Here is a 26,178-nt window from a genome sequence, read left to right as displayed (position 1 = left end):
GGACACTATTTTAAAGCATTTGTATCTATATTTTTGTGCATAAACTTTGTCATTTGAGAAGGTCAGTAAACGCAGGGAATGAAAATAAGGAAATTAAACAAGGTAAAAATCGTTCAGACTGTTAATTTCTGAATAAATACCACCAAAACGATCAATCTAAACGATTAGCGTGCAATCAGCACCTTATGATTCCCCGTCGCTGTCCACAACTTCAGTGCTGAAACACTCAGCTCGAAAACAAATTCACAATACGTACTAATATGACAGAAGGCCTTGGGAGACAAAATATATCAGAGTTAACCAAATAAGTTTTAGTTTGCATATGAATTAAAATGTCTTTTTCAAATGTGCCAATAAACATTTATGACCGTATAGTATCTGTTGAATTGTCTTGCTATGTTGATTTCCTCAAAGAAAAAGCAAACGTTTCGATTCTTTATTCAGCAATGAAGCAACGACCCTGTGTTTTTATGAAAGCTGGTTTTAATATGGATCTCTGCTTACCTGCTGGCTCTCAAAGGTCCAGGTGCTGTCGGGTAAAGACGCATCCAGAACACTGATCACCTCCTTAAAGTCTGTGGTGCTGCTGGGTTTAATCAAAGTGAAATCACTGTACTCTGACATCGGAGACATGCAGGACCTGAAGGACTGACTCTGAGACATCATGTCTCCTCCCAGGACCTCCACGTACTTTATAGGTCCATCAGTGTTGAGCTGAATCTGCAGGTTTCTGTTTGGGTTCTTGTAATCATCACAGTCGCTCCGTCTCATGCAGCAGCCACCGCTGCTGCTGCTGTTCCTGATGCATTTCACCGCTAAGATGAGAAAGGTCACCAGAGACAGCACGGACACCGAGGCCAGAGAGAGAATCAAATAAAGGGTGATTCTCCCGGTTTTCTTGCTGGGCTCGGACAGTTTGTGTCGGAGGTCTAAGATGGGCTCATGGAGACCGTCCTCCAGCACGATGGACACCGTGACGGTGGAGGACTGGACCGGTTCCCCGTCGTCCTTGATCTCTATCAGCAGCCTCTGAGAGGAGTCGTCCTGCTCGGACACAGCGCGTTTAGTCCTCACCTCCCCTGTGTACAGATTGACAGTGAACAAAGAGGCGTCTGTGGCCTCCGCCAGTCTGTAGGAGATCCAGGCGTTATGGCCCGAGTCAGCGTCCACCGCCGTCACCTTAGTAACCAGGTGACCCGCTTTAGCGACGCGAGGCATCCTCTGATGGGAGAGGGAGCCCAGGGCAGCGGAGGAGGGGTAAATAACAGCGGGGGCATTGTCGTTCTGGTCCAGGATAAAAACATGAACGGTGGCGTTGCTGCTGAGAGACGGAGAGCCCTGGTCCTTTGCCTGAACCTGAATCTGAAACACCTTCAGTTTCTCATAGTCAAAGGAGTGCATGCTGTAGATGCTGCCGTTATCTGAGTTAATGTAAACATACGATGAGACAGAAACGTCCTGTACTTTGGAGTCCAGTATGGAGTAAGAGATCTTTGCGTTTTCACCAGAATCCAGGTCAGATGCTGACACTGAGTACAGTATAGAACCTGGTATTCCATTCTCTTTTAAATACACGGTATATGCAGTCTGAGTAAATACAGGTGGGTTGTCGTTTACATCAGTAATTGTGACATTAATCGTCTTTTTAGTTGACAGAGGGGGAGAACCCAAATCAGTAGCTGTTATCTCAACATTATACTCTGAGGATTTCTCCCTGTCTAAAGCACCGCTCGTAATCAGCGCGTAATTATCAGAAAAAGAGGGTTTCAGTTTAAAAGGAGAACCTCTGGGAAGCTGTAAGGTGACTTTACCGTTATCACCAAAGTCAAGGTCTCGAGCTGTAAGCAAAGCCACAACTGTGCCGCTAGGTGCGTCTTCGGGTATTTTGCTCGGTTTTGAAGTTAGAACAATTTCCGGAGTATTATCATTTATATCTATCACCTCCACTTGAACACGACAATGACCCTCCATTTCAGGAACTCCTTTATCTTTTGCGGTAATTTCTATTTCATGAGTAGCATCTTTTTCGTAATCTAATTGTCCTCTGAGGAAAATTTCTCCTGTTGCCGAGTTGATCTGGAATATAGAGAGCAAAGAGTCCGGTGTATGGTCCGCAAATGAATATTCAATTTCTCCATTCACACCCTCATCTGGGTCAGTGGCTTCTACTTTTGCGAGCATGAAGCCACTTTGACTGTTTTCAGGCAAAGTTATTTTATATAACGCTTTTCTGAAAGTAGGAACATTGTCATTGTTGTCCAAAACGGTCACTATAATCTTTGATGTTCCAGTTTTGACGGGATTGCCTCCATCAGACGCTGTCAACAGTAACTGATGAAGCTTTTGTTTTTCTCTGTCAAGTGGTTTTTCTAATACAAGCTCTGGGACTTTTTTCCCATTAGCCAAGTCTTTAATTTTCAAACTAAAACATTCGTCTTTACTAAGGCTGTAAGATTTTACTGAATTACTACCAACGTCAAGGTCCTGTGCAGTCTCCAAAGGGTAGCGCGCACCCACCGCTGTCAATTCCGCAATTTTCAAGTTTTTTTCTTTGCTAAGAAAACTGGGGGGATTATCATTGACGTCTCTTATTTCCACCTCTATTCGATAAAGATGTAAAGGGTTTTCTATGAATACTTGGAGAGGTAACACACAGCTGGCGCTTTGTCCGCATAAAGCCTCTCTGTCTATTCTGTCATTCACCACCAGCTCGCCCTTCCCCGCATCCACACTGAAATACTGCTTACCAGCCTCAGAGGCGACACGCAGCTTACGGTCAAAAATCTCGGATAAAGACAAACCCAGATCTTTGGCAAGACTTCCTACCACAGATCCCTGTTTTAGTTCCTCTGGGATGCTGTAACGAGTCTGTCCCTCTATTGTACTCCATAAGAGAAAGAAATGATGCCACCAAAGAGCCAGCCACCTCCAGTCTCTGTATCCGATTGTCTTTGTCATCCCAAATCCTTTAGTACACGTTATATCCCATCGAGTAATTGTTCACACATCAAGCCCAACACGAATTCCAATTCCAGAACGAATATTCCATTACAATGAATAAAATAATGCATGATAACAACAAGGATCTAAATTGTGGACATCTCCGAATGATTGCTTGTCCTCTCCACCTCTGTAGTCTCTCTCACCAACTGTAGTGAGGCTGAGTGGGGGATGGAGTAGATCTCTTTGTACAGTTGTGAATGCTATTGGTTCACAGCGTATATATCCTGACCAATCAGGGCTCTAACGTCACTGTTGAGCTTCATGCACCCTTCTCCGTCTTAGAATAAATATGACAAAGGGGAAGTCAGGCTTGTGCGATCAAAAAATGTAATATGCGTACAAGTGGAAGACATGAGAGCAAGAGGACGTATATTCACAAACAAAAAACGACTGAAAATATTATTTGCACTGGGTACTGAAAAGCTTATTATTGAGTTGATAGTGAAAAGTATTGCTCACATCTAAATAAAAAAAGGATTGTAAAATATGTTTTTAAACACTACTTAGTTTCCTAATGTGATGCATTCTATCAGTCAAACCAAGTGTAATAAAAAAATCTAATGTTATATCTGCAAACTTTCAAATAAGTACACATTTAAATCGTTCTTTTTTCTTCACATTGATATGAAAATACCATGATTTTTCAACTCAGATAGAAATAGATTAAATTTAATGAATTAGTTTCACCTAAAGTTGCATAAAACAATGAAACATGCACCTTCATAACTTCACTTCACTTTTGTTTTTTCTTCTTCAAATTAGATATTTGAAGCTGCCCGTAGGAGAGAAAATAAGGGGAAAAGATAAATCAAACGAGATTCTCCTTATTGCTCACTTGCACGTTTACAAGCAACACTTAAATGAAAATGATTCTTTAATGCCAATATCGACCAAACCAAATTATATCAAGTCTGATTTTTCGTGCTCACCTGCTGGCTCTCAAAGGTCCAGGTGCTGTCGGGTAAAGACGCATCCAGAACACTGATCACCTCCTTAAAGTCTGTGGTGCTGCTGGGTTTAATCAAAGTGAAATCACTGTACTCTGACATCGGAGACATGCAGGACCTGAAGGACTGACTCTGAGACATCATGTCTCCTCCCAGGACCTCCACGTACTTTATAGGTCCATCAGTGTTGAGCTGAATCTGCAGGTTTCTGTTTGGGTTCTTGTAATCATCACAGTCGCTCCGTCTCATGCAGCAGCTTCCGCTGCTGCTGCTGTTCCTGATGCATTTCACCGCTAAGATGAGAAAGGTCACCAGAGACAGCACGGACACCGAGGCCAGAGAGAGAATCAAATAAAGGGTGATTCTCCCAGTTTTCTTGCTGGGCTCGGACACTTTGTGTCGGAGGTCTAAGATGGGCTCATGGAGACCGTCCTCCAGCACGATGGACACCGTGACGGTGGAGGACTGGACCGGTTCCCCGTCGTCCTTGATCTCTATCAGCAGCCTCTGAGAGGAGTCGTCCTGCTCGGACACAGCGCGTTTAGTCCTCACCTCCCCTGTGTACAGATTGACAGTGAACAAAGAGGCGTCTGTGGCCTCCGCCAGTCTGTAGGAGATCCAGGCGTTATGGCCCGAGTCAGCGTCCACGGCCGTCACCTTAGTAACCAGGTGACCCGCTTTAGCGAAGCGGGGCATCCTCTGATGAGAGAGGGTGCCCAGGGCAGCGGAGGAGGGGTAAATAACAGCGGGGGCATTGTCGTTCTGGTCCAGGATAAAAACATGAACGGTGGCGTTGCTGCTGAGAGACGGAGAGCCCTGGTCCTTTGCCTGAACCTGAATCTGAAACACCTTCAGTTTCTCATAGTCAAAGGAGTGCATGCTGTAGATGCTGCCGTTATCTGAGTTAATGTAAACATACGATGAGACCGAAACGTCCTGCACTTTAGAGTCCAGTATGGAGTAAGAGATCTTTGCGTTTTCACCAGAATCCAGGTCAGATGCTGACACTGAGTACAGTATAGAACCTGGTACTCCATTCTCTTTTAAATACACGGTATATGCGGTCTGAGTAAATACAGGTGGGTTGTCATTTACATCAGTTATTGTGACATTAATCGTCTTTTTAGTTGACAGAGAGGGAGAACCCAAATCAGTAGCTGTTATCTCAACATTATACTCTGAGGATTTTTCTCTGTCTAAAGCACCGCTGGTAATCAGTGCGTAGTTATCAGAAAATGAGGGTTTCAGTTTAAAAGGAGAACCTTTGGGAAGCTGTAAGGTGACTTTACCGTTATCACCAGAGTCAAGGTCTCGGGCACTGATTAAAGCAACTACAGTACCACTTGGTGCATTTTCAGGTACTGCGTTTGGTTGGGATGTCAGAAATATATTTGGAGGATTATCGTTAACATCTAACACTTCCACGTGGACAGTACAATGCCCCTCCATTCTCGGAGTCCCTTTGTCTGTAGCGGAAATGTCTATTTCGTAATTAGAATTTGTTTCGAAATCTAAATTTCCTGACAGACGTATTTCACCTGCTGTTGAATCTATGTTGAAGACAGACAGGACGAAATCCGGTGTCTGCGATCCAAATGAATATTCTACTTCACCATTTATACCTTCATCAGCATCTTTTGCTGTCAGTTTAAGAATGGATGCACCTTTTAAACTAGTTTCGCTTATGGAGACTTTATAAATGTTTTTCTCAAACACAGGGAAATTATCGTTATTATCCAGTACATGTACGGTTATTTGAGAAATCCCTGATTTCACAGGGTTTCCTCCATCTATCGCTGTTAGTGTGAGTTGGTGTGTAGGCTTTTTCTCTCTGTCGAGTGATTTGGATAGGACTAACTCTGGGACCTTCTTCCCAGCGGACACATTTTTAACCTTCAAACTAAAAAAGTCGTCTTTACTCAGAGTATACGATCTCACTGAATTGACTCCAACATCAAGATCTTGCGCTGTCTCCAAAGGAAAACGCGTCCCCGCCGCTGCCGACTCAGCTATTTGTAATATTTTTTCTGGCGAAGGAAATCTGGGATGGTTATCATTAATATCTTGGATTTCCACCTCTACTCGGTACAACTGTAAGGGTTTATCAATCACCACTTGCAGCGTCAACACACAGCTGGCGCTTTGTCCGCATAAAGCCTCTCTGTCTATTCTGTCGTTCACCACCAGCTCGCCCTTTCCCGCATCCACACTGAAATACTGCTCACCAGCCTCAGAGGCAACACGCAGCTTACGGTCAAAAATCTCGGATAAAGACAAACCCAGATCTTTGGCAAGATTTCCAACCACAAAGCCTCGTTTTAGTTCCTCTGGGATGCTGTAACGAGTCTGTCCTTCTATTGTACTCCATAAGAGAAAGAAATGATGCCACCAAAGAACCAGCCATCTCCAGTCTCGGTATCCTATTGTCTTTGTCATACCAGATCCCGTGTATTTATTTTCCTGAGAGGTAATCAAAAAAGATCAATTTGCCATCCATGGTCATGAAGCATAAATCCAAAGCAAAGATCCAAAATCAGCTCATATGAAAAATGTGCTTCTTTTTTTCTTGTTTGTTTTAAATCTGTTAGGAGCATCGCTTCCTTTCACCAAGCTCTGTACACTGGAAGGGTGAGCGACTCTGTGGCTTCATGGGGGAGGGACTAGATCTCTTTGTACAGCAGTACGTTTAATTGGTGCACAATTTCCATCTTTACCATCCAGTGAGAGGACGTGAGGAGAGCTCTTAAAGACACAGCTGCAATTGAAAGAGTCTAGTTCAGTACAGGGAGACTGAAATAAATTATACCAGCATTTATGCATCATCAGTATGTTCTCTGACGATGAAATACGCTCTGATTTAAAAAGACAATACAAGAAGTGTCTATATTTTAGTTTATTTTAAACTGTCTTGATGTTTTTGTTGTTTGAATGACAAAACAATGCAGTTATTGAAAGTAGTTTGGCCCTGTTATAAGAAACCTTGTTGAAGCTGTCGCTGTCCAGCTTTGTGGTGCTGAAAAAAAAAAAAAAAAAAAAAAAGAACGGCTGCCATTCATAGGCAAGGGACACTATATCGGGCTAATCCGACAACACATAAAAGGTCAAACAGAGATAACCCACTGTATGTCTGTATAAAATAAACAACTATTCAAAAGAGTAAAAATCCTTAATGTGTTTGATGTGCTTGTGAAGACCACTACACAAGAATTGGAACGAAGTGAACATTTCAGTGTCTTTCTTGCATCATGAATTTGACTAGACCAGTTGAATCTAATACAAAAATAAAATGACAAGATGAGTTTGTAAATTACATAAAAACCGGGACGGTAAACAACGTGTTTAACACACTGAAAAACAATTTAAAAAAATATCAGAAAATTATTGATTGATATAATTTGTACAAAAAAAACCCCGACAATTCTGTGCATGATCAAATGTGAGTTAAGTATTTGAACCATATAAAAATATTAAACTAACCAGAAGATTGCTATTTGTTTGGTTCATCTGCTCACCTGTTGGCTCTCAAAGGTCCAGGTGCTGTCGGGTAAAGACGCATCCAGAACACTGATCACCTCCTTAAAGTCTGTGGTGCTGCTGGGTTTAATCAAAGTGAAATCACTGTACTCTGACATCGGAGACATGCAGGACCTGAAGGACTGACTCTGAGACATCATGTCTCCTCCCAGGACCTCCACGTACTTTATAGGTCCATCAGTGTTGAGCTGAATCTGCAGGTTTCTGTTTGGGTTCTTGTAATCATTACAGTCGCTCCGTCTCATGCAGCAGCTACCGCTGCTGCTGCTGTTCCTGATGCATTTCACCGCTAAGATGAGAAAGGTCACCAGAGACAGCACGGACACCGAGGCCAGAGAGAGAATCAAATAAAGGGTGATTCTCCCAGTTTTCTTGCTGGGCTCGGACACTTTGTGTCGGAGGTCTAAGATGGGCTCATGGAGACCGTCCTCCAGCACGATGGACACCGTGACGGTGGAGGACTGGACCGGTTCCCCGTCGTCCTTGATCTCTATCAGCAGCCTCTGAGAGGAGTCGTCCTGCTCGGACACAGCGCGTTTAGTCCTCACCTCCCCTGTGTACAGATTGACAGTGAACAAAGAGGCGTCTGTGGCCTCCGCCAGTCTGTAGGAGATCCAGGCGTTATGGCCCGAGTCAGCGTCCACGGCCGTCACCTTAGTAACCAGGTGACCCGCTTTAGCGACGCGAGGCATCCTCTGATGGGAGAGGGAGCCCAGGGCAGCGGAGGAGGGGTAAATAACAGCGGGGGCATTGTCGTTCTGATCCAGGATAAAAACATGGACGGTGGCGTTGCTGCTGAGAGACGGAGAGCCCTGGTCCTTTGCCTGAACCTGAATCTGAAACACCTTCAGTTTCTCATAGTCAAAGGAGTGCATGCTGTAGATGCTGCCGTTATCTGAGTTAATGTAAACATACGATGAGACCGAAACGTCCTGCACTTTGGAGTCCAGTATGGAGTAAGAGATCTTTGCGTTTTCACCAGAATCCAGGTCAGATGCTGACACTGAGTACAGTATAGAGCCTGGAACCCCGTTCTCTTTTATATAAATATTGTAACCTTTTTGAGTGAATGCTGGAGCATTGTCATTCACATCAATGATGGTAACTGGTATATTTTTTTTACTGGACAATGGAGGAGAGCCCGAGTCAGTGGCTGTTATCTCTATATTATATTCTGAAAATCTCTCTCGGTCTAATGAGCCGCTGGTAACCAGCGCATAGTTATTTGAAAACGATGGTTTTAGGGTGAAAGGACAACCTTTGGGTAGTTGGAGCGTGACTTTACTGTTATTACCAGAGTCAGCATCACGTGCATTGAGCAAAGCCACCACAGTACCACTTGGTGCATCCTCGCGCACAGGCTGCGGTTCAGAGGTGAGAACAATTTCTGGCATGTTGTCATTAACATCTATAACATCTACCTGTAGACGACAGTGACTTTCCATTTCAGGAATGCCTTTGTCTTTTGCAGTTATCTCTATTTTAAAGGAAGCGTTTTTTTCATAATCCAAGTCTCCTTTCAAATATATTTCTCCAGTTAATGGCTTGATTTCAAATATAGATAACACAGAATCACTTGTCCGTGAACCAAAAGAAAATTCAACTTCTCCGTTTGGTCCTTCGTCAGCATCAGTTGCTGTTATTCTTATCACAAAGTTACCTTTTGCGGAATTCTCATGTAACGACACTTTATACATATTCTTTTCAAAAACTGGGAAATTGTCGTTGTTATCAAGAACAGTAACCGTAATTTGCGAAGTGCCGGACATTACTGGGTTTCCTCCATCTAATGCAGTTAGTAGCAGCTGATGAACTGCCTTCTTCTCTCGATCAAGAGGCTTCTCTAACACTAGCTCAGGGACTGCTTTGCCATCCTCAACCTCTTTCATTTTCAGTGTAAAACAATCGTTTCTTGTCAAAGTGTAGGACCTCACCGAATTACCTCCAACGTCCGAATCCTCTGCACTCTCCAAAGAAAAACGAGTTCCTACTGCTGCCGATTCTGCAATTTTCAAAGACATTTCTTTCGTGTGAAACCTGGGGGAATTATCATTTATGTCTTTAATTTCTACCTCAAGTCGATGCAAATTTAGAGGGTTTTCAAGAACTATTTGTAAAGGCAACACACAGCTGGGGCTTTGTCCGCATAAAGCCTCTCTGTCTATTCTATCGTTCACCAGCAGCTCGCCCTTCCCCGCATCTACACTGAAAAACTGATCACCAGCCTCAGAGGCGACACGCAGCTTACGGTCAAAAATATCTGATAATGATAAACCCAAATCTTTTGCTATATTTCCTGCAACAGATCCCTGTTTTAGTTCCTCTGGGATGCTGTAACGAGTCTGTCCGTCTGTTGAACTCCACAAAAGAAAGAAATGATGCCACCAAAGAGCCAGCCATCTCCAATCTCTGCATCCCATCCTCTTTGTCATTCCTTTATCCGTTACGATACGATATTTCCCATCCAGAAAATCAAAGTTAATATCCAGTTCAAAGGAATATTAAGTGTGGTCATGAAAATATATGAAGCATGTTTGTTCATGTCTGAGCTCGATATAAAAAAAGAGATTTATTCTCTGGTCCAAGAAAGGAGCGCATCACACCGTCCTCCAGCTCGTTGCATTGTCAACGTTTATGTTGCTGGGGCAGCACGGGAGGAGGGGCTAGATCTCTTTGTACAGTTCTGTCGGCTATTGGAGGACAGAAACCACCGCTAACACCCAATAGGAAGCAGACAGCGATCTCAAACACACAGCTATTCTTAAGAGAATTTGCCACAGATGCAGTGCTATGTGTATCAGTTCGGTTTAGGAGCCATGCCATTCTTCTGATTTCACAGTTTTGTTGCTGACACATTATGTAAATCATACATTCAATAATAATGAGCATTCGCAAAAGCAATAAAGTTGATGCAAGTTTTTTTTTCTTTTTAAATCATCCAATATTTACAGGCGATAAAGGTTAAAGTTTACACTGAAGTGAAAAATTATTATTTTTGACCAAAGTAACACACTATTATTTTTTGTTAAGGTAATCATCTATGTTTTTTTTTCTTATTTTGGAGAACATGTATTTTATAATCCATGGAAATTGGAGGTATGATTGGATGAATATGCCTGCTCTGAATGCAGGCTTTAAGAGACAACATAAAATATCAAGGTACACAAGATACATGCTGTGCATACCGGGCTCATAAAAGCAAAACTAAACCACCCACACGATCGTTTCAGTTATAGGACTTGTTGGGTTTTAGCAATAAACCCAAACAGACGACGACCAAACAGTATCACAGTATATTGTTCGAACATATCACATGAAAGTGATTTCAAAGTAAAAGGTCATCTGCTCACCTGCTGGCTCTCAAAGGTCCAGGTGCTGTCGGGTAAAGACGCATCCAGAACACTGATCACCTCCTTAAAGTCTGTAGTGCTGCTGGGTTTAATCAAAGTGAAATCACTGTACTCTGACATCGGAGACATGCAGGACCTGAAGGACTGACTCTGAGACATCATGTCTCCTCCCAGGACCTCCACGTACTTTATAGGTCCATCAGTGTTGAGCTGAATCTGCAGGTTTCTGTTTGGGTTCTTGTAATCATCACAGTCGCTCCGTCTCATGCAGCAGCTACCGCTGCTGCTGCTGTTCCTGATGCATTTCACCGCTAAGATGAGAAAGGTCACCAGAGACAGCACGGACACCGAGGCCAGAGAGAGAATCAAATAAAGGGTGATTCTCCCGGTTTTCTTGCTGGGCTCGGACACTTTGTGTCGGAGGTCTAAGATGGGCTCATGGAGACCGTCCTCCAGCACGATGGACACTGTGACGGTGGAGGACTGGACCGGTTCCCCGTCGTCCTTGATCTCTATCAGCAGCCTCTGAGAGGAGTCGTCCTGCTCGGACACAGCGCGTTTAGTCCTCACCTCCCCTGTGTACAGATTGACAGTGAACAAAGAGGCGTCTGTGGCCTCCGCCAGTCTGTAGGAGATCCAGGCGTTATGGCCCGAGTCAGCGTCCACGGCCGTCACCTTAGTAACCAGGTGACCGGCTTTAGTGAAGCGGGGCATCCTCTGATGGGAGAGGGAGCCCAGGGCAGCGGAGGAGGGGTAAATAACAGCGGGGGCATTGTCGTTCTGGTCCAGGATAAAAACATAAACGGTGGCGTTGCTGCTGAGAGACGGAGAGCCCTGGTCCTTTGCCTGAACCTGAATCTGAAACACCTTCAGTTTCTCATAGTCAAAGGAGTGCATGCTGTAGATGCTGCCGTTATCTGAGTTAATGTAAACATACGATGAGACCGAAACGTCCTGCACTTTAGAGTCCAGTATGGAGTAAGAGATCTTTGCGTTTTCACCAGAATCCAGGTCAGATGCTGACACTGAGTACAGTATAGAACCTGGAACCCCGTTCTCTTTTAGATACACATTATAAGAGGATAGACTAAACATCGGAGGGTTGTCATTTACATCAGCAATTGTGACAGGGATAGTTTTCTTACTCGAAAGAGGCGGAGATCCAGAATCAGTGGCTGTTATGTCGATGTTGTACTCTGAGAAACTCTCCCGGTCTAAAGAACCTTTTGTAACCAAGGCATAGTTATTAGAAAAAGACGGTTTTAGAGTAAAGGGAGAACCTTTGGGAAGCTGCAAATTTATTTTGCCATTATCACCAGTATCAAGATCTCGGACGCTGAGCAAAGCCACAACTGTTCCACTGTTAGAGTCTTCGGGCACAGAGGAGGGTGCTGAAGTAAGTATAATCTCTGGGGCGTTATCGTTCACGTCTAAGACATCCACCTGGACAGTACAGCGACCTTCCATTTTAGGAAAACCTTTATCTTTTGCACTGATGTCAATTCGATATGAGATTTGCGTTTCGTGGTCTAATTGGTGTTTCAAATATAAATCTCCAGTTACAGCATCTACATGAAATAAAGCCAGAACTGATGGTGGTGTGTGTACACCAAGAGAATACTCAATTTCACCATTTTGGCCCTCATCGATGTCTGTTGCTTTTGTTGTAATTACAAAAGAACCGTTTGCACTATTTTCTTGAACAGCAGTCTTATAAAAACTCTTTTCGAACAGCGGAACATTGTCGTTGATATCAAGCACAGTTACCGTTATTTTCGAAGTCCCACTCTTAACAGGATTACCTCCATCCATAGCAGTAAGAAATAAATTGTGAACTGCTTTCTTCTCTCGATCCAGAGATTTATTTAATACCAACTCGGGTACTTTTCTTCCATTTTCAATTTCTTTGACTTTGAGAGTGAAACAGTCATCTTTGCTCAGTGTGTACGTCTTTAATCCATTACTCCCAACATCGGGATCCTCTGCCATCTCCAAAGGAAAACGAACACCTACAACGGTAGATTCAGCTATTTCTATTACATGATCGCTTTTGAGAAAAGTAGGAGGATTGTCATTTACGTCTTTTATGTCAACTTCTATCCTATGTAACTGTAGCGGATTCTCTATCACCACCTGAAGAGGTAACACGCAGCTGGGGCTTTGTCCGCATAAAGCCTCTCTGTCTATTCTGTCATTCACCACCAGCTCGCCCTTCCCCGTATCCACACTAAAATACTGCTTACCAGCCTCAGAAGCGACACGCAGCTTACGGTCAAAAATATCTGATAGTCCCAAACCCAGATCTTTGGCCAGATTTCCAACTAGAGAGCCTTTTTCCAGCTCCTCTGGGATGCTGTAACGAGTCTGTCCGTCTATTGTACTCCACAAGAGAAAGAAATGATGCCACCAAAGAGCCAGCCATCTCCAGTCTCGGTATCCCATCTTCTTTGTCATCCCCGCGCCGTTATAACACGGTATTTTCCACGAAAATATCATAGACTACACAGACTAATATCAAAAACCTTCGATGAGAACATTGTCGCACTCCAAGAAAATCCATTTTTACGCATCGCGAGACGTAATTTGAATGTACACGATTAAATCCGCCTGTTCAAAGCCACCCTCCTCTCATGTCGGGCTCAAAGCAATATACTGACTAGTGGTGAGGATAGATGGGGGAGGGAGTAGATCTCTTTTACAACTCACAACGCTACTGGCACATAGCATCCACCGTTCACCCAATAAGAACCATACAGGCGCAATTCAAGATTAGAGAAATTGCACAGAGGTACTTGTCAATGAGATCCAACAAAATGCAAATATGAGTTCCTTTAATCAATTTAAAAGCAACTTAAAGAATAATGATATTGTTAATAAAATAAAAACAATACATGTAATTCATTTGTTGTGAAAAAAAGTACTGGCTTCTTAGGTATTCTTCATTCAAATCAATCTTCCGGTTACATGTCAGGTAACAGAACAATACAGAAGTCTAATTTATTCTATAAAAAGTGAAGTGAGGTCAAGCAACACATATGTCCGCTAAGCAATGAGCTATATGTTAAATTCATCTATACGTGCTAAAAATCTGCACGACAAGTTACCACACCATTCTTTCAGTTAGTCAGCTGTTGGTGAAATATGCACGTGGATTTAATTAACGCTGAGACATGACGATAGATAGATAAATAGATGGAGAGATAGAGTTTTATTCTATTTATGTATAAGTTTACTTGTTAGGTGTATTTTTGTTTTGTTTAATTTACTCTTCATGTTTTAGCAACAAAGTCTGTGTGACATCCATGCTAATAAAGCAAACTTGAATTTAATTGAATTGAATTGAGAGAGAGAGAGAGAGAGAGAGAGAGAGAGAGAGAGAGAGAGAGAGAGAGAGAGAGAGAGAGAGAGAGAGAGAGAGAGAGAGAGAGAGAGAGAGAGAGAGAGCCCATAGTGTGACGCAAAACAACAGAAACACCTGATTTGTACTGAAGTAAAAAAAATTGAAAATATGATCACATCAGTACAAGCACTTTGGTTGTGAAACATAGAATCATTAAAACCATTGATAATCATTTCACTCTCTGCTCACCTGCTGGCTCTCAAAGGTCCAGGTGCTGTCGGGTAAAGACGCATCCAGAACACTGATCACCTCCTTAAAGTCTGTGGTGCTGCTGGGTTTAATCAAAGTGAAATCACTGTACTCTGACATCGGAGACATGCAGGACCTGAAGGACTGACTCTGAGACATCATGTCTCCTCCCAGGACCTCCACGTACTTTATAGGTCCATCAGTGTTGAGCTGAATCTGCAGGTTTCTGTTTGGGTTCTTGTAATCATCACAGTCGCTCCGTCTCATGCAGCAGCTACCGCTGCTGCTGCTGTTCCTGATGCATTTCACCGCTAAGATGAGAAAGGTCACCAGAGACAGCACGGACACAGAGGCCAGAGAGAGAATCAAATAAAGGGTGATTCTCCCAGTTTTCTTGCTGGGCTCGGACACTTTGTGTCGGAGGTCTAAGATGGGCTCATGGAGACCGTCCTCCAGCACGATGGACACCGTGACGGTGGAGGACTGGACCGGTTCCCCGTCGTCCTTGATCTCTATCAGCAGCCTCTGAGAGGAGTCGTCCTGCTCGGACACAGCGCGTTTAGTCCTCACCTCCCCTGTGTACAGATTGACAGTGAACAAAGAGGCGTCTGTGGCCTCCGCCAGTCTGTAGGAGATCCAGGCGTTATGGCCCGAGTCAGCGTCCACGGCCGTCACCTTAGTAACCAGGTGACCCGCTTTAGCGACGCGAGGCATCCTCTGATGGGAGAGGGAGCCCAGGGCAGCGGAGGAGGGGTAAATAACAGCGGGGGCATTGTCGTTCTGGTCCAGGATAAAAACATGAACGGTGGCGTTGCTGCTGAGAGACGGAGAGCCCTGGTCCTTTGCCTGAACCTGAATCTGAAACACCTTCAGTTTCTCATAGTCAAAGGAGTGCATGCTGTAGATGCTGCCGTTATCTGAGTTAATGTAAACATACGATGAGACAGAAACGTCCTGCACTTTAGAGTCCAGTATGGAGTAAGAGATCTTTGCGTTTTCACCAGAATCCAGGTCAGATGCTGATACCGAGTACAGTATAGAACCTGGAACCCCGTTCTCTTTTAGATAAACATTATAAGAGGATAGACTGAACATTGGAGGGTTGTCATTCACGTCAGTAATGCTGACAGGTATTATATTTTTACTAGATAGACGAGGGGAGCCTGAATCTATAGCTGTTATTTCTACATTATATTCTGAGAATCTCTCTCGGTCTAATGCACCGTTGGTAAGCAGTTCGTAATTGTTTGAAAATGAAGGTTTCAGAGTGAAAGGAGAACCTTTGGGAAGATGTAACGTCACTTTGCCGTTATCACCTGAGTCAAGGTCTCGAGCACTAATCAAAGCCACTACGGTTCCACTAGGTGAGTCTTCGCGAACAGGACTGGGTTTTGAAGTGAGCACAATCTCCGGAGCATTATCATTTATGTCCTCTAAATCAACCTGTAAACGGCAGTCCCCCTCCATTTCGGGAATCCCTTCGTCTTTAGCAATTATATCGATAAGATAGGATTTATTACTCTCGTAATCTAGCGGCCCCTTTAATACAATTTCTCCAGTTATATCATTGATTTTAAATGTTGACAACACGGACTCTGGGGTGCGAGACCCGAAGGAATATTTAACTACACCATTAACACCATCATCGGCATCTGTAGCTGTCAATTTGATCACAAATGTTCCTTTGGTGCTGTTCTCCTTTAAGGAAACCTTGAACTCATTTTCAGTGAATACTGGAAAATTGTCATTATTGTCAAGTACAATAATTTTAATCTTACAGGTTCCCGACGTGACTGGGGTTCCTCCATCTAATGCTGTCAGCAGCAGCTGATGGAGAGCAATCTTTTCCCGGTCTAACGGCTTCTCCAACACCAATTCTGGGACAGGTTTGCCATTCTTTGAGTCTTTGAATTTCAACGAAAAATAATCGTTTTTGCTCAGAGAATACGTTTTCAAAGAATTACTTCCAACGTCAGGGTCCTCTGCTTTTTCTAAAGGAAAGCGTTTGCCAAGAGCAACTGATTCGGGTATTTTAAGGTTTATCTCCTTTGTGAGGAAATTCGGGAAATTGTCATTTATATCTTTTATTTCCACTTCAATTCGATGAGATTGTAAAGGATTTTCAACAACAACTTGGAGAGGTAACACACAGCTGGGGCTTTGTCCGCATAAAGCCTCTCTGTCTATTCTGTCATTCACCACCAGCTCGCCCTTCCCCGCATCCACACCGAAAAACTGTTTACCAGCCTCAGAGGCGACACGTAACTTACGGTCAAACATTTCAGATAGTCCCAAACCCAGATCTTTGGCAAGGTTTCCAACAACAGATCCCTGTTTTAATTCCTCTGGGATGCTGTAACGAGTCTGTCCCTCTATTGTACTCCACAAGAGAAAGAAATGATGCCACCAAAGAGCCAGCCATCTCCAGTCTCGGTATCCTCTTCTCTTTGTCATCGTTAGTCCACTATGTTGAATTAATTTCCATCGAGATACTATTTACAGTAACGTTGGTACCCATGAGAGTAGGAAATAATCCTCCGTCCAATCAATGATTACGTTCTTTTGAGCATGGCAGTTAGCTCAAATTTGCGTTTAACTGGTAAAACATATGAGCACATTGCTCTCTCTTCTCAAGCTCTTTTCACTCTATTACCTCCCCGTAGCTGCATGGGGGCAGGGAGTAGATTGCTTTGTACAGTTCTATATCCTATTGGTGCTCAGCATCCCTCCCCAGCAACCAATGAGAGAGAACTAGATCGACATTCTTAAAGTGGCAGAATATATACATCTCCGGAGCTCTTAGTCGGGTTGACAATGACGTATAACACTAAGTTTAACATCATATGAAATTCTGCCGTTTTAAAAAAAATCAAGTAAAAACACTTTTCAGTCGGTGCTTCAAACAAATTCAGATTTATAAAATGTATTCAATTTTTTCGTTTCAGAAATATGTAAAAGAATAAAGATATTGAACATGTTCATACTGACAGTTTAACTATACTTATTGAATAAGCCAGAATTGTTTAAAGGTAACGCAACGATGGCTGCAAGTCACTGTCCAATCTCATGGTGCTGAACCGTACGCTTAACGCAAAACAAATATGTAAAAATACAGAAGTATTGTACATATTGCTAAGCATGTTACGTTGTTCACTAAAAATGGATTTTCTGAGAGAAGAAACAAGACATCAAATTTCAAAATGTACACTTCGAAAACATTGTACATTGTACAATGTATTTCAAACATAAATCAGTCAAGAGAGAGATAGAGACAGACAGCTAGACATAGATAGATAGATAGATAGATAGATAGATAGATAGATAGATAGATAGATAGATAGATAGATAGATAGATAGATAGATAGATAGATAGATAGATAGATAGATAGATAGATAGTTTTACATTTTTATTTAAATATGTTTTGATTGATCATCTCCTGTAGTTAATATTAGATTATTAAAATCAGTGCTTCTAATCTGCTCACCTGCTGGCTCTCAAAGGTCCAGGTGCTGTCGGGTAAAGACGCATCCAGGACACTGATCACCTCCTTAAAGTCTGTGGTGCTGCTGGGTTTAATCAAAGTGAAATCACTGTACTCTGACATCGGAGACATGCAGGACCTGAAGGACTGACTCTGAGACATCACGTCTCCTCCCAGGACCTCCACGTACTTTATAGGTCCATCAGTGTTGAGCTGAATCTGCAGGTTTCTGTTTGGGTTCTTGTAATCATCACAGTCGCTCCGTCTCATGCAGCAGCTACCGCTGCTGCTGCTGTTCCTGATGCATTTCACCGCTAAGATGAGAAAGGTCACCAGAGACAGCACGGACACCGAGGCCAGAGAGAGAATCAAATAAAGGGTGATTCTCCCAGTTTTCTTGCTGGGCTCGGACACTTTGTGTCGGAGGTCTAAGATGGGCTCATGGAGACCGTCCTCCAGCACGATGGACACCGTGACGGTGGAGGACTGGACCGGTTCCCCGTCGTCCTTGATCTCTATCAGCAGCCTCTGAGAGGAGTCGTCCTGCTCGGACACAGCGCGTTTAGTCCTCACCTCCCCTGTGTACAGATTGACAGTGAACAAAGAGGCGTCTGTGGCCTCCGCCAGTCTGTAGGAGATCCAGGCGTTATGGCCCGAGTCAGCGTCCACGGCCGTCACCTTAGTAACCAGGTGACCCGCTTTAGCAACGCGAGGCATCCTCTGATGAGAGAGGGAGCCCAGGGCAGCGGAGGAGGGGTAAATAACAGCGGGGGCATTGTCGTTCTGGTCCAGGATAAAAACATGGACGGTGGCGTTGCTGCTGAGAGACGGAGAGCCCTGGTCCTTTGCCTGAACCTGAATCTGAAACACCTTCAGTTTCTCATAGTCAAAGGAGTGCATGCTGTAGATGCTGCCGTTATCTGAGTTAATGTAAACATACGATGAGACCGAAACGTCCTGCACTTTAGAGTCCAGTATGGAGTAAGAGATCTTTGCATTTTCCCCAGAATCCAGGTCAGATGCTGACACTGAGTACAGTATAGAACCTGGAACCCCGTTCTCTTTTAGATAAACATTATAAGAGGATTGACTGAACATCGGAGGGTTGTCATTGACATCAGTAATGCTGACAGGTATGGTTTTCTTTGTCGAAAGGGGCGGAGAGCCAGAATCAGTGGCTGTTATCTCGATGTTATATTTAGAGACATTTTCACGATCTAAAACACCATTGGTAACAAGTGCATAGTTTCGCGAAAACGAAGGTTTCAGGGCAAACTTAGAATTTTTAGGAAGATATAACGTGACTTTCCCATTATCACTAGAGTCAAGGTCTCGGGCGCTGATCAAAGCCACTACAGTGCCATTAGGTGAGTCCTCGCGCAGTGGCTTTGGATGAGAGGTGAGCATTATTTCAGGGGCATTATCGTTGACATCTAAAACTTCAACATGCACAGTGCAATGTCCTTCCATTCTCGGACTGCCTTTATCTTTTGCACTAATGTCCAATTCATAATTAGAGGCAGTTTCAAAATCTAATTTTCCTTTAAGAAATACTTTTCCAGATAAAGGATCAATAGTGAAAACAGAGAGCGCAGCTTCTGATGTGTGCGCTCCAAACGAGAATTCAATCTCTCCGTTTTGACCATCATCCAAGTCTGTAGCTTTTGTTTGTACTATTAACGCACCCTCTCCAGCATTCTCACTAACAGAGACTTTATAAATCGTTTTTTCGAAAGCTGGAATGTTATCGTTATTGTCAAGGACTGTAATAGTTATTTGAGCAGTCCCCGATCTTATAGGGCTACCTCCATCTAGAGCAGTCAAAAGAAGCTTGTGAACAGCCTTTTTCTCTCGGTCTAAAACTTTTGCTAAAATTAATTCAGGGACTTTTCTTCCACCAGCAACTTCCTTAACTCTTATACTGAAACAGTCGTCTTTACTGAGAGTATATGACTTCAATGAATTACTGCCAACATCTGGGTCTAACGCACCCTCCAGAGGGAAATGAGAACCAGTAACTGTAGATTCGCCGATCTCCAGTTTGACATAATTTGACGAAAACTTGGGTGGATTATCATTAATATCTTGAATTTCAACTTCCACGCGGAAAAGTTGTAATGGGTCTTCAATTACGATCTGAAGAGGTAACACGCAGCTGGGGCTTTGCCCGCATAAAGCCTCTCTGTCTATTCTGTCATTCACCACCAGCTCGCCCTTCCCCGCATCCACACTGAAATACTGCTCACCAGTCTCAGAGGCGACACGTAGTTTGCGTTCATATATTTCAGACAGTCCCAGCCCCAGATCTTTGGCAAGATTTCCAACCACAAAGCCCTGTTTTAATTCCTCCTGGATGATGTAACGAGTCTGTCCCTCTATTGTATTCCACAGGATAAAGAAATGATGCCACCAAAGCGCCTGCCATATCCAGTCTCTGTATTCGCTTCTCTTTGTCATCCTTGGTCCGCTATAACATGTTAACTCCAATCGACATAGTGTAGAGAGAAAATCTGAACCCCATCCTCGTTGGTATGATTCTCGCAATTTTTTTTCTCACGAGTTGCTGAGAATGAATATAAACCAAAATATGAAATCCTCATAATGTAATATACAGCTCATTGCTCGCTCCCTCCTCTGGCTCAATGCATTGTGAGTGTTATCAGCACCGTGGCTGAATGGGGGCAGGGACAAGATTGCTTTGTACAATTCTGACTCCTATTGGTCCACAGCATAAACCCTATCATCCAATAAGGAAGAAGATGATCGACACTTTACAAATCCCTGCTTCTGTTCTCCTCATGCACCTCTACGTTGGCAAAAGTGATACATTTATAAATATATATAGATAGATAGATAGATAAATTTATACAGATGTATATGTATATCACTTTTGTCTACATAAATTTGCATGAGGAGAACAGACGCAGGGATTTTAAAAGTGAATATTTGTATACGTGTGTCATGGAACGTAAGAGGGTATGAAGGAGGCACGTCACAATAAGAAAGAAAGAATAAAAGATAGAAAGACATTGTAGGCCTATTTCCTAAAGCATTTCAGAGTGAGAGTTACTGCCCACCTTTTCACAGTGCTGAACTATTAAAAATTAACAATGGAAGTCTACACTTTTACAATTATTTTGGGACCTTTAGCTGTTGATGAACATAGTTTTTCAACTGAGGTGTACAACGACCAAATGCTATCAATTTTGAATTATCTTATTTGTATGCGATCATGGGATATTTTCTGGATATTCATGTTTTGTGAACATGTTGTACACAACATTAAAAAAACAGAAACACATACTAGAGAGAGAGAGAGAGAGAGAGAGAGAGAGAGAGAGAGAGAGAGAGCTTTTGTGTCACAAAACAGCAGAAAGAAACATTTCTTCCAACGCGGAAAAATATATAATTATGCCATGATGCCTTTAATAGTTATATCAATCATGCCAGTTCAAACACTTTGGTTGAGAAGCAATTCCAAAGAGAACTGCAATAGTTTTAATAGAATAAAAACATTGATAATCATTTCACTGTCTGCTCACCTGCTGGCTCTCAAAGGTCCAGGTGCTGTCGGGTAAAGACGCATCCAGAACACTGATCACCTCCTTAAAGTCTGTGGTGCTGCTGGGTTTAATCAAAGTGAAATCACTGTACTCTGACATCGGAGACATGCAGGACCTGAAGGACTGACTCTGAGACATCATGTCTCCTCCCAGGACCTCCACGTACTTTATAGGTCCATCAGTGTTGAGCTGAATCTGCAGGTTTCTGTTTGGGTTCTTGTAATCATCACAGTCGCTCCGTCTCATGCAGCAGCTACCGCTGCTGCTGCTGTTCCTGATGCATTTCACCGCTAAGATGAGAAAGGTCACCAGAGACAGCACGGACACCGAGGCCAGAGAGAGAATCAAATAAAGGGTGATTCTCCCGGTTTTCTTGCTGGGCTCGGACACTTTGTGTCGGAGGTCTAAGATGGGCTCATGGAGACCGTCCTCCAGCACGATGGACACTGTGACGGTGGAGGACTGGACCGGTTCCCCGTCGTCCTTGATCTCTATCAGCAGCCTCTGAGAGGAGTCGTCCTGCTCGGACACAGCGCGTTTAGTCCTCACCTCCCCTGTGTACAGATTGACAGTGAACAAAGAGGCGTCTGTGGCCTCCGCCAGTCTGTAGGAGATCCAGGCGTTATGGCCCGAGTCAGCGTCCACGGCCGTCACCTTAGTAACCAGGTGACCGGCTTTAGTGAAGCGGGGCATCCTCTGATGGGAGAGGGAGCCCAGGGCAGCGGAGGAGGGGTAAATAACAGCGGGGGCATTGTCGTTCTGGTCCAGGATAAAAACATAAACGGTGGCGTTGCTGCTGAGAGACGGAGAGCCCTGGTCCTTTGCCTGAACCTGAATCTGAAACACCTTCAGTTTCTCATAGTCAAAGGAGTGCATGCTGTAGATGCTGCCGTTATCTGAGTTAATGTAAACATACGATGAGACAGAAACGTCCTGCACTTTGGAGTCCAGTATGGAGTAAGAGATCTTTGCGTTTTCACCAGAATCCAGGTCAGATGCTGACACTGAGTACAAAATGTTCCCTGGAGCACGATTTTCTTTAACATAAACAATGTAAGAAGCTTGAGAGAAAACTGGTGGATTGTCATTTACATCTAAAAGTTTAACAACTACAGTTTTTTCACTCGTTAACGAAGGTTTTCCAGAATCGGTGGCACTTATCTTTACAGTATATTCGTAATTTTTTTCACGGTCAAGTGGTCCGTTTGTTACTAATGAATAATGGTTAGAGATCGATGGATTCAACTTGAATGGGTATTTAGGAGAAATAGTCAATGTAACCTTGCCATTTTTACCTGAGTCTGGGTCTTTTGCGCTTATCAGTGCAATGACGGTACCGACTGCAGAATCTTCTGGAACAGGCGTTGTTAAAGACGTAACAACTATTTCAGGAACATTGTCGTTAACGTCAACTACTTTGATTTCGACGCCACAATGTCCATCCATCTCAGGATTTCCTTTGTCTTTTGCAGTTATATCAAATCTATGCAAAGGGTTAGTTTCATGATCTAAAATGCCTCTAACAAAAACAGTTCCAGTGGATGGTTCAATGTCAAATAACGATAAAATTAGATCTGGAGTTTGCTCTGCAAATAAATATTCAATTTCTCCATTTAGTCCCTCATCTGCATCAGTTGCTTTAACGTGCAGTATTTCAGTTCCAAGTGTTGCCTTTTCGCTGACACTGACCTCATATATTTGTCTTTCAAACTGTGGTGCATTATCATTGTTGTCAAGCACTATAACTGTAATTTCAGAAGTCCCCGAGCGCACCGGATCTCCTCCATCTATAGCGGTGATGATGAGGTTATGCACAGGCAAATTTTCTCGGTCAAGGGGTTTTTCAAGTACCAATTCAGGAATTTTTCTCCCGTCTTTGAGGTTTTTAACAGTTAGTTTGAAATGGTCATTTTTGCTTATAAGATAAGAGCGAATAGAATTAATTCCAACATCAAGATCCTGGGCACTCTCTAAAGGAAATCGCGCTCCTGCGTTTACAAGCTCTGCAATTTTCACCACTTTTTCTTTAGTAAGGAAGCTGGGAGAATTGTCGTTTGTGTCCTGTATTTCAATTTCTATTCTATGCAGCTGCAGAGGGTCATCTATTACCAATTCCAAAGGCAACAAACATGACGGTCTTTGTCCACACAGATCCTCTCTATCTATTCTATCAGTCACCAACAGTTCTCCTTTACGCAGGTCCACATTGAAATACTGCTTACCAGCCTCAGAGGTTATCCGCAATTTACGCCGATACAGTTCAGATACAACTAACCCCAAGTCTTTGGCTATATTTCCAACCACAGATCCCTGTTTCAGTTCTTCTGGGATACTGTAGCGAGTCTGTGCGTCTATTGTACTCCACAAGAAAAAGAAATGATGCATCCAAAAAAACACCTGCCATGTCGGCAGTTTGTTCCACATTATTCCACGTTTCTCAAATCCCATATTGTTTCACTCCTGTCCCGACCTTCTAACTGAAGTCTACAAGGTTTACAATCCAATGTAGATGAATCCTGAAATAAGACAGTAAAATGCATCCTTTGCGTCTGCATGTGCATTCCTCCCTTCCTGTGCACAGGATTGTAACGGTTACGAGGCTAATGCGGCTCACTCAGAGAGTAGATCTCTTTGTACAGCCCTGAACGTCATTGGTGCCCAGAGAACAGTGATTTCCACCAATCATGGCGCCACTGAACGTCTTTTGACGTGGAAATATTAAATAAAACTACACTGATTATAATGATACTATGTGACCATTAATACCATATAATTATTTAATATCGATTGAACAGTCACCCCGTTATCTACTATATTTGCAAATGAAATATCCAAATTAGGACAATTTTCAACATTAATTATCCATAATAGCTTTAGATAGTAGATACAATGAGTACAATGCTATCTGAGCAATTCAATGAATGCTTAGTTTAATATAATTCCTGTAATGTTTTGTGGTTATTCATCTACCCTCTTTCCTGTGCACCTGCATGCATGCACATGGCTGTGTGGCAGACAAGGCTCTTCGTTGCCTTCCTGTGGTCACACAAAGCCAGTGCAGCTTGCAGACGTCATTACGTCTACACAACTCTGCGCACACCTCAGAAAAAGAACTGTGACAGCGGCCCACGTAAAATACCCGTATGGAGGTCTGTGGAGCAAGTGAAAAGGGCGGGGGAGCGCACATGGCGTAAGAGGCGTTTGCATCCATCTCTGTCGCTCTCTCTGTCGTTCTCACATGCACACATGCAAGAACAGCCAGCCTGCCCAATCTCTTCTCTAACACATACACACACAAACAAAAAGCATTATTCACACAAATTCACACACATTATAGGATGTTTATTTTTTTTTATGTAGGGCAGCTACTACTTCATGAAGCTTTTTATTCCGAAAAACGGTGCACCATATGTTGTGATATCCCTCCAGTGACAATAGATATTACAAGGATTTAAGGATAAGTGCAAGCTTTTTTATATATGACTAACATTCAAAAGGCCTAAAATATTGTAACAAGCACAGCACACATGTAATAAGTTAAGCGATTTGAAGAATAAGATAAACCTCCAATATGTGTAATTTGATTTCAAAATAGAGGTGGGCGACAGAGGGAGATGTAGAGAGCTTTGTCTGAGAGACAAAGAGAGGGAGAGGGAGGGGTAGAGCGAAAGCAGTGGAGCTGCTTTCAGCACCACTGGTGTGGACAGCGCCACACAGGCGGCCAACTGCTGCTGCTGCATGCTGCTGCACAGGCAGTCATTCTCAGGCTCACTGTTGACTGCAGACGGGTAAAATAAACATTAAACCTTGATGCTGTCTGTTTAACTGCATGGAAAAACAAAATCAGAACTATTCAATGATTGATTCATTCCTTTGTGTATTCATTCATTCATTCATTCATTCATTCATTCACACCAGACGCACACATCAATTAGTTATATGGCTATAAACACAGGGCATGACTATAGTAACAGTGAAATAATAAACACAAGAATCTATTGCTACACCTGCAATAAAAAGTCTGGGAATACTTAAAGCATACTATAATATTAATGTTATGGTGTTTCTTTGGATGTATTCAGTAATGTTGATTTAATTCAGCGAGTCTGTTTCTTTTTCATTTTATTCTATTTTTTTTCAAATTATGTTTTAAATTATTTTGGATTATATACTTTGCTGCTGGTTCAAATGCTAATTAATGCACATGAGCATTTTATACTCTCTGATAATACCATTTTAAGAACCACACCGCATGTATTCTTTGTCAGGTGTTGAGCTACAGTACACAATACAGTTTTGTAACAAGTCTATAGCCATCTGGGCCTTTGCAAGCGCAAGCCAATCCTAACACACACCATAGAGGAGGTAGGTGGCCCTGCACACTTTGAAAAATATTGAAGACACCGGTATAAAAGTCCCTTATCTTCTGCCAATAACTGCTCAACATAAAAATAGCTTTGAATTAATACGTATTTGTAGCAAGCTGACACAAAGTGATAACAAAAAGAGCAACACACAGAGGTTTGTGTTTAAAATTAGCGGTTTGTTTGTGAGTGGTGTTGGCCTACACAAGATATACAGCTTCTTCAAGTATATGGTTATAGTTAGGTGTGAGTGGGACTATTACAGTCCTGCAATAAATCCTGCCGACAGAAAGTTAGGCTGGTATTGAAGCTGTTTTTAAAATGTATGGTCTTACTGGATGGAGCA

At 42.9% G+C, this 26,178-nt stretch overlaps 7 protein-coding genes across 47 annotated transcripts in view; all 7 read right to left on the bottom strand.

The window, feature by feature from the left end:
• The window catches only part of LOC142397750 (protocadherin gamma-C5-like), a 260,382-nt gene that overhangs the window by 18,930 nt on the left and 215,274 nt on the right, over window positions 1-26,178 (bottom strand). Inside the window, exon 1 of one of the 41 annotated variants that reach the window (XM_075481385.1) lies at window positions 17,909-20,536. The exons of the other annotated variants lie outside the window; for them this stretch is intronic. Coding sequence (XP_075337500.1) covers window positions 17,909-20,362 — 2,454 coding nt within the window. The 5' untranslated portion in view covers window positions 20,363-20,536. Of the gene's footprint in view, window positions 1-17,908; window positions 20,537-26,178 lie in introns of those variants that run through there. 41 annotated transcript variants of the gene reach the window in all.
• On the bottom strand, window positions 172-3,162 carry LOC142397756 (protocadherin gamma-C5-like). Its single transcript, XM_075481431.1, has one exon. The coding sequence runs from the start codon at window positions 2,956-2,958 to the stop codon at window positions 484-486; it is 2,475 nt and encodes an 824-aa protein (XP_075337546.1). The 5' UTR covers window positions 2,959-3,162; the 3' UTR covers window positions 172-483.
• Window positions 3,664-6,725, bottom strand: LOC142397755 (protocadherin gamma-C5-like). Its single transcript, XM_075481430.1, has one exon. It carries the CDS (start codon window positions 6,384-6,386, stop codon window positions 3,909-3,911), a length of 2,478 nt encoding a protein of 825 aa, XP_075337545.1. The 5' UTR covers window positions 6,387-6,725; the 3' UTR covers window positions 3,664-3,908.
• Window positions 7,369-10,228, bottom strand: LOC142397759 (protocadherin gamma-C5-like). Its single transcript, XM_075481433.1, has one exon. It carries the CDS (start codon window positions 9,914-9,916, stop codon window positions 7,451-7,453), a length of 2,466 nt encoding a protein of 821 aa, XP_075337548.1. The 5' UTR covers window positions 9,917-10,228; the 3' UTR covers window positions 7,369-7,450.
• On the bottom strand, window positions 10,823-13,468 carry LOC142397754 (protocadherin gamma-C5-like). Its single transcript, XM_075481429.1, has one exon. It carries the CDS (start codon window positions 13,328-13,330, stop codon window positions 10,823-10,825), a length of 2,508 nt encoding a protein of 835 aa, XP_075337544.1. The 5' UTR covers window positions 13,331-13,468.
• LOC142398123 (protocadherin gamma-C5-like) lies at window positions 14,409-17,370 on the bottom strand. The gene has a single exon (XM_075482104.1). It carries the CDS (start codon window positions 16,875-16,877, stop codon window positions 14,409-14,411), a length of 2,469 nt encoding a protein of 822 aa, XP_075338219.1. The 5' UTR covers window positions 16,878-17,370.
• Window positions 21,433-24,250, bottom strand: LOC142398122 (protocadherin gamma-C5-like). The gene has a single exon (XM_075482103.1). The coding sequence runs from the start codon at window positions 23,914-23,916 to the stop codon at window positions 21,433-21,435; it is 2,484 nt and encodes an 827-aa protein (XP_075338218.1). The 5' UTR covers window positions 23,917-24,250.

This window comes from Odontesthes bonariensis, chromosome 13 (genome assembly GCF_027942865.1).
Source record: "Odontesthes bonariensis isolate fOdoBon6 chromosome 13, fOdoBon6.hap1, whole genome shotgun sequence".
Lineage (NCBI taxonomy): Eukaryota > Metazoa > Chordata > Actinopteri > Atheriniformes > Atherinopsidae > Odontesthes > Odontesthes bonariensis.
Note: the sequence above shows the minus strand (reverse complement) of the source record. Positions and strands in the feature narration are given on the sequence as shown.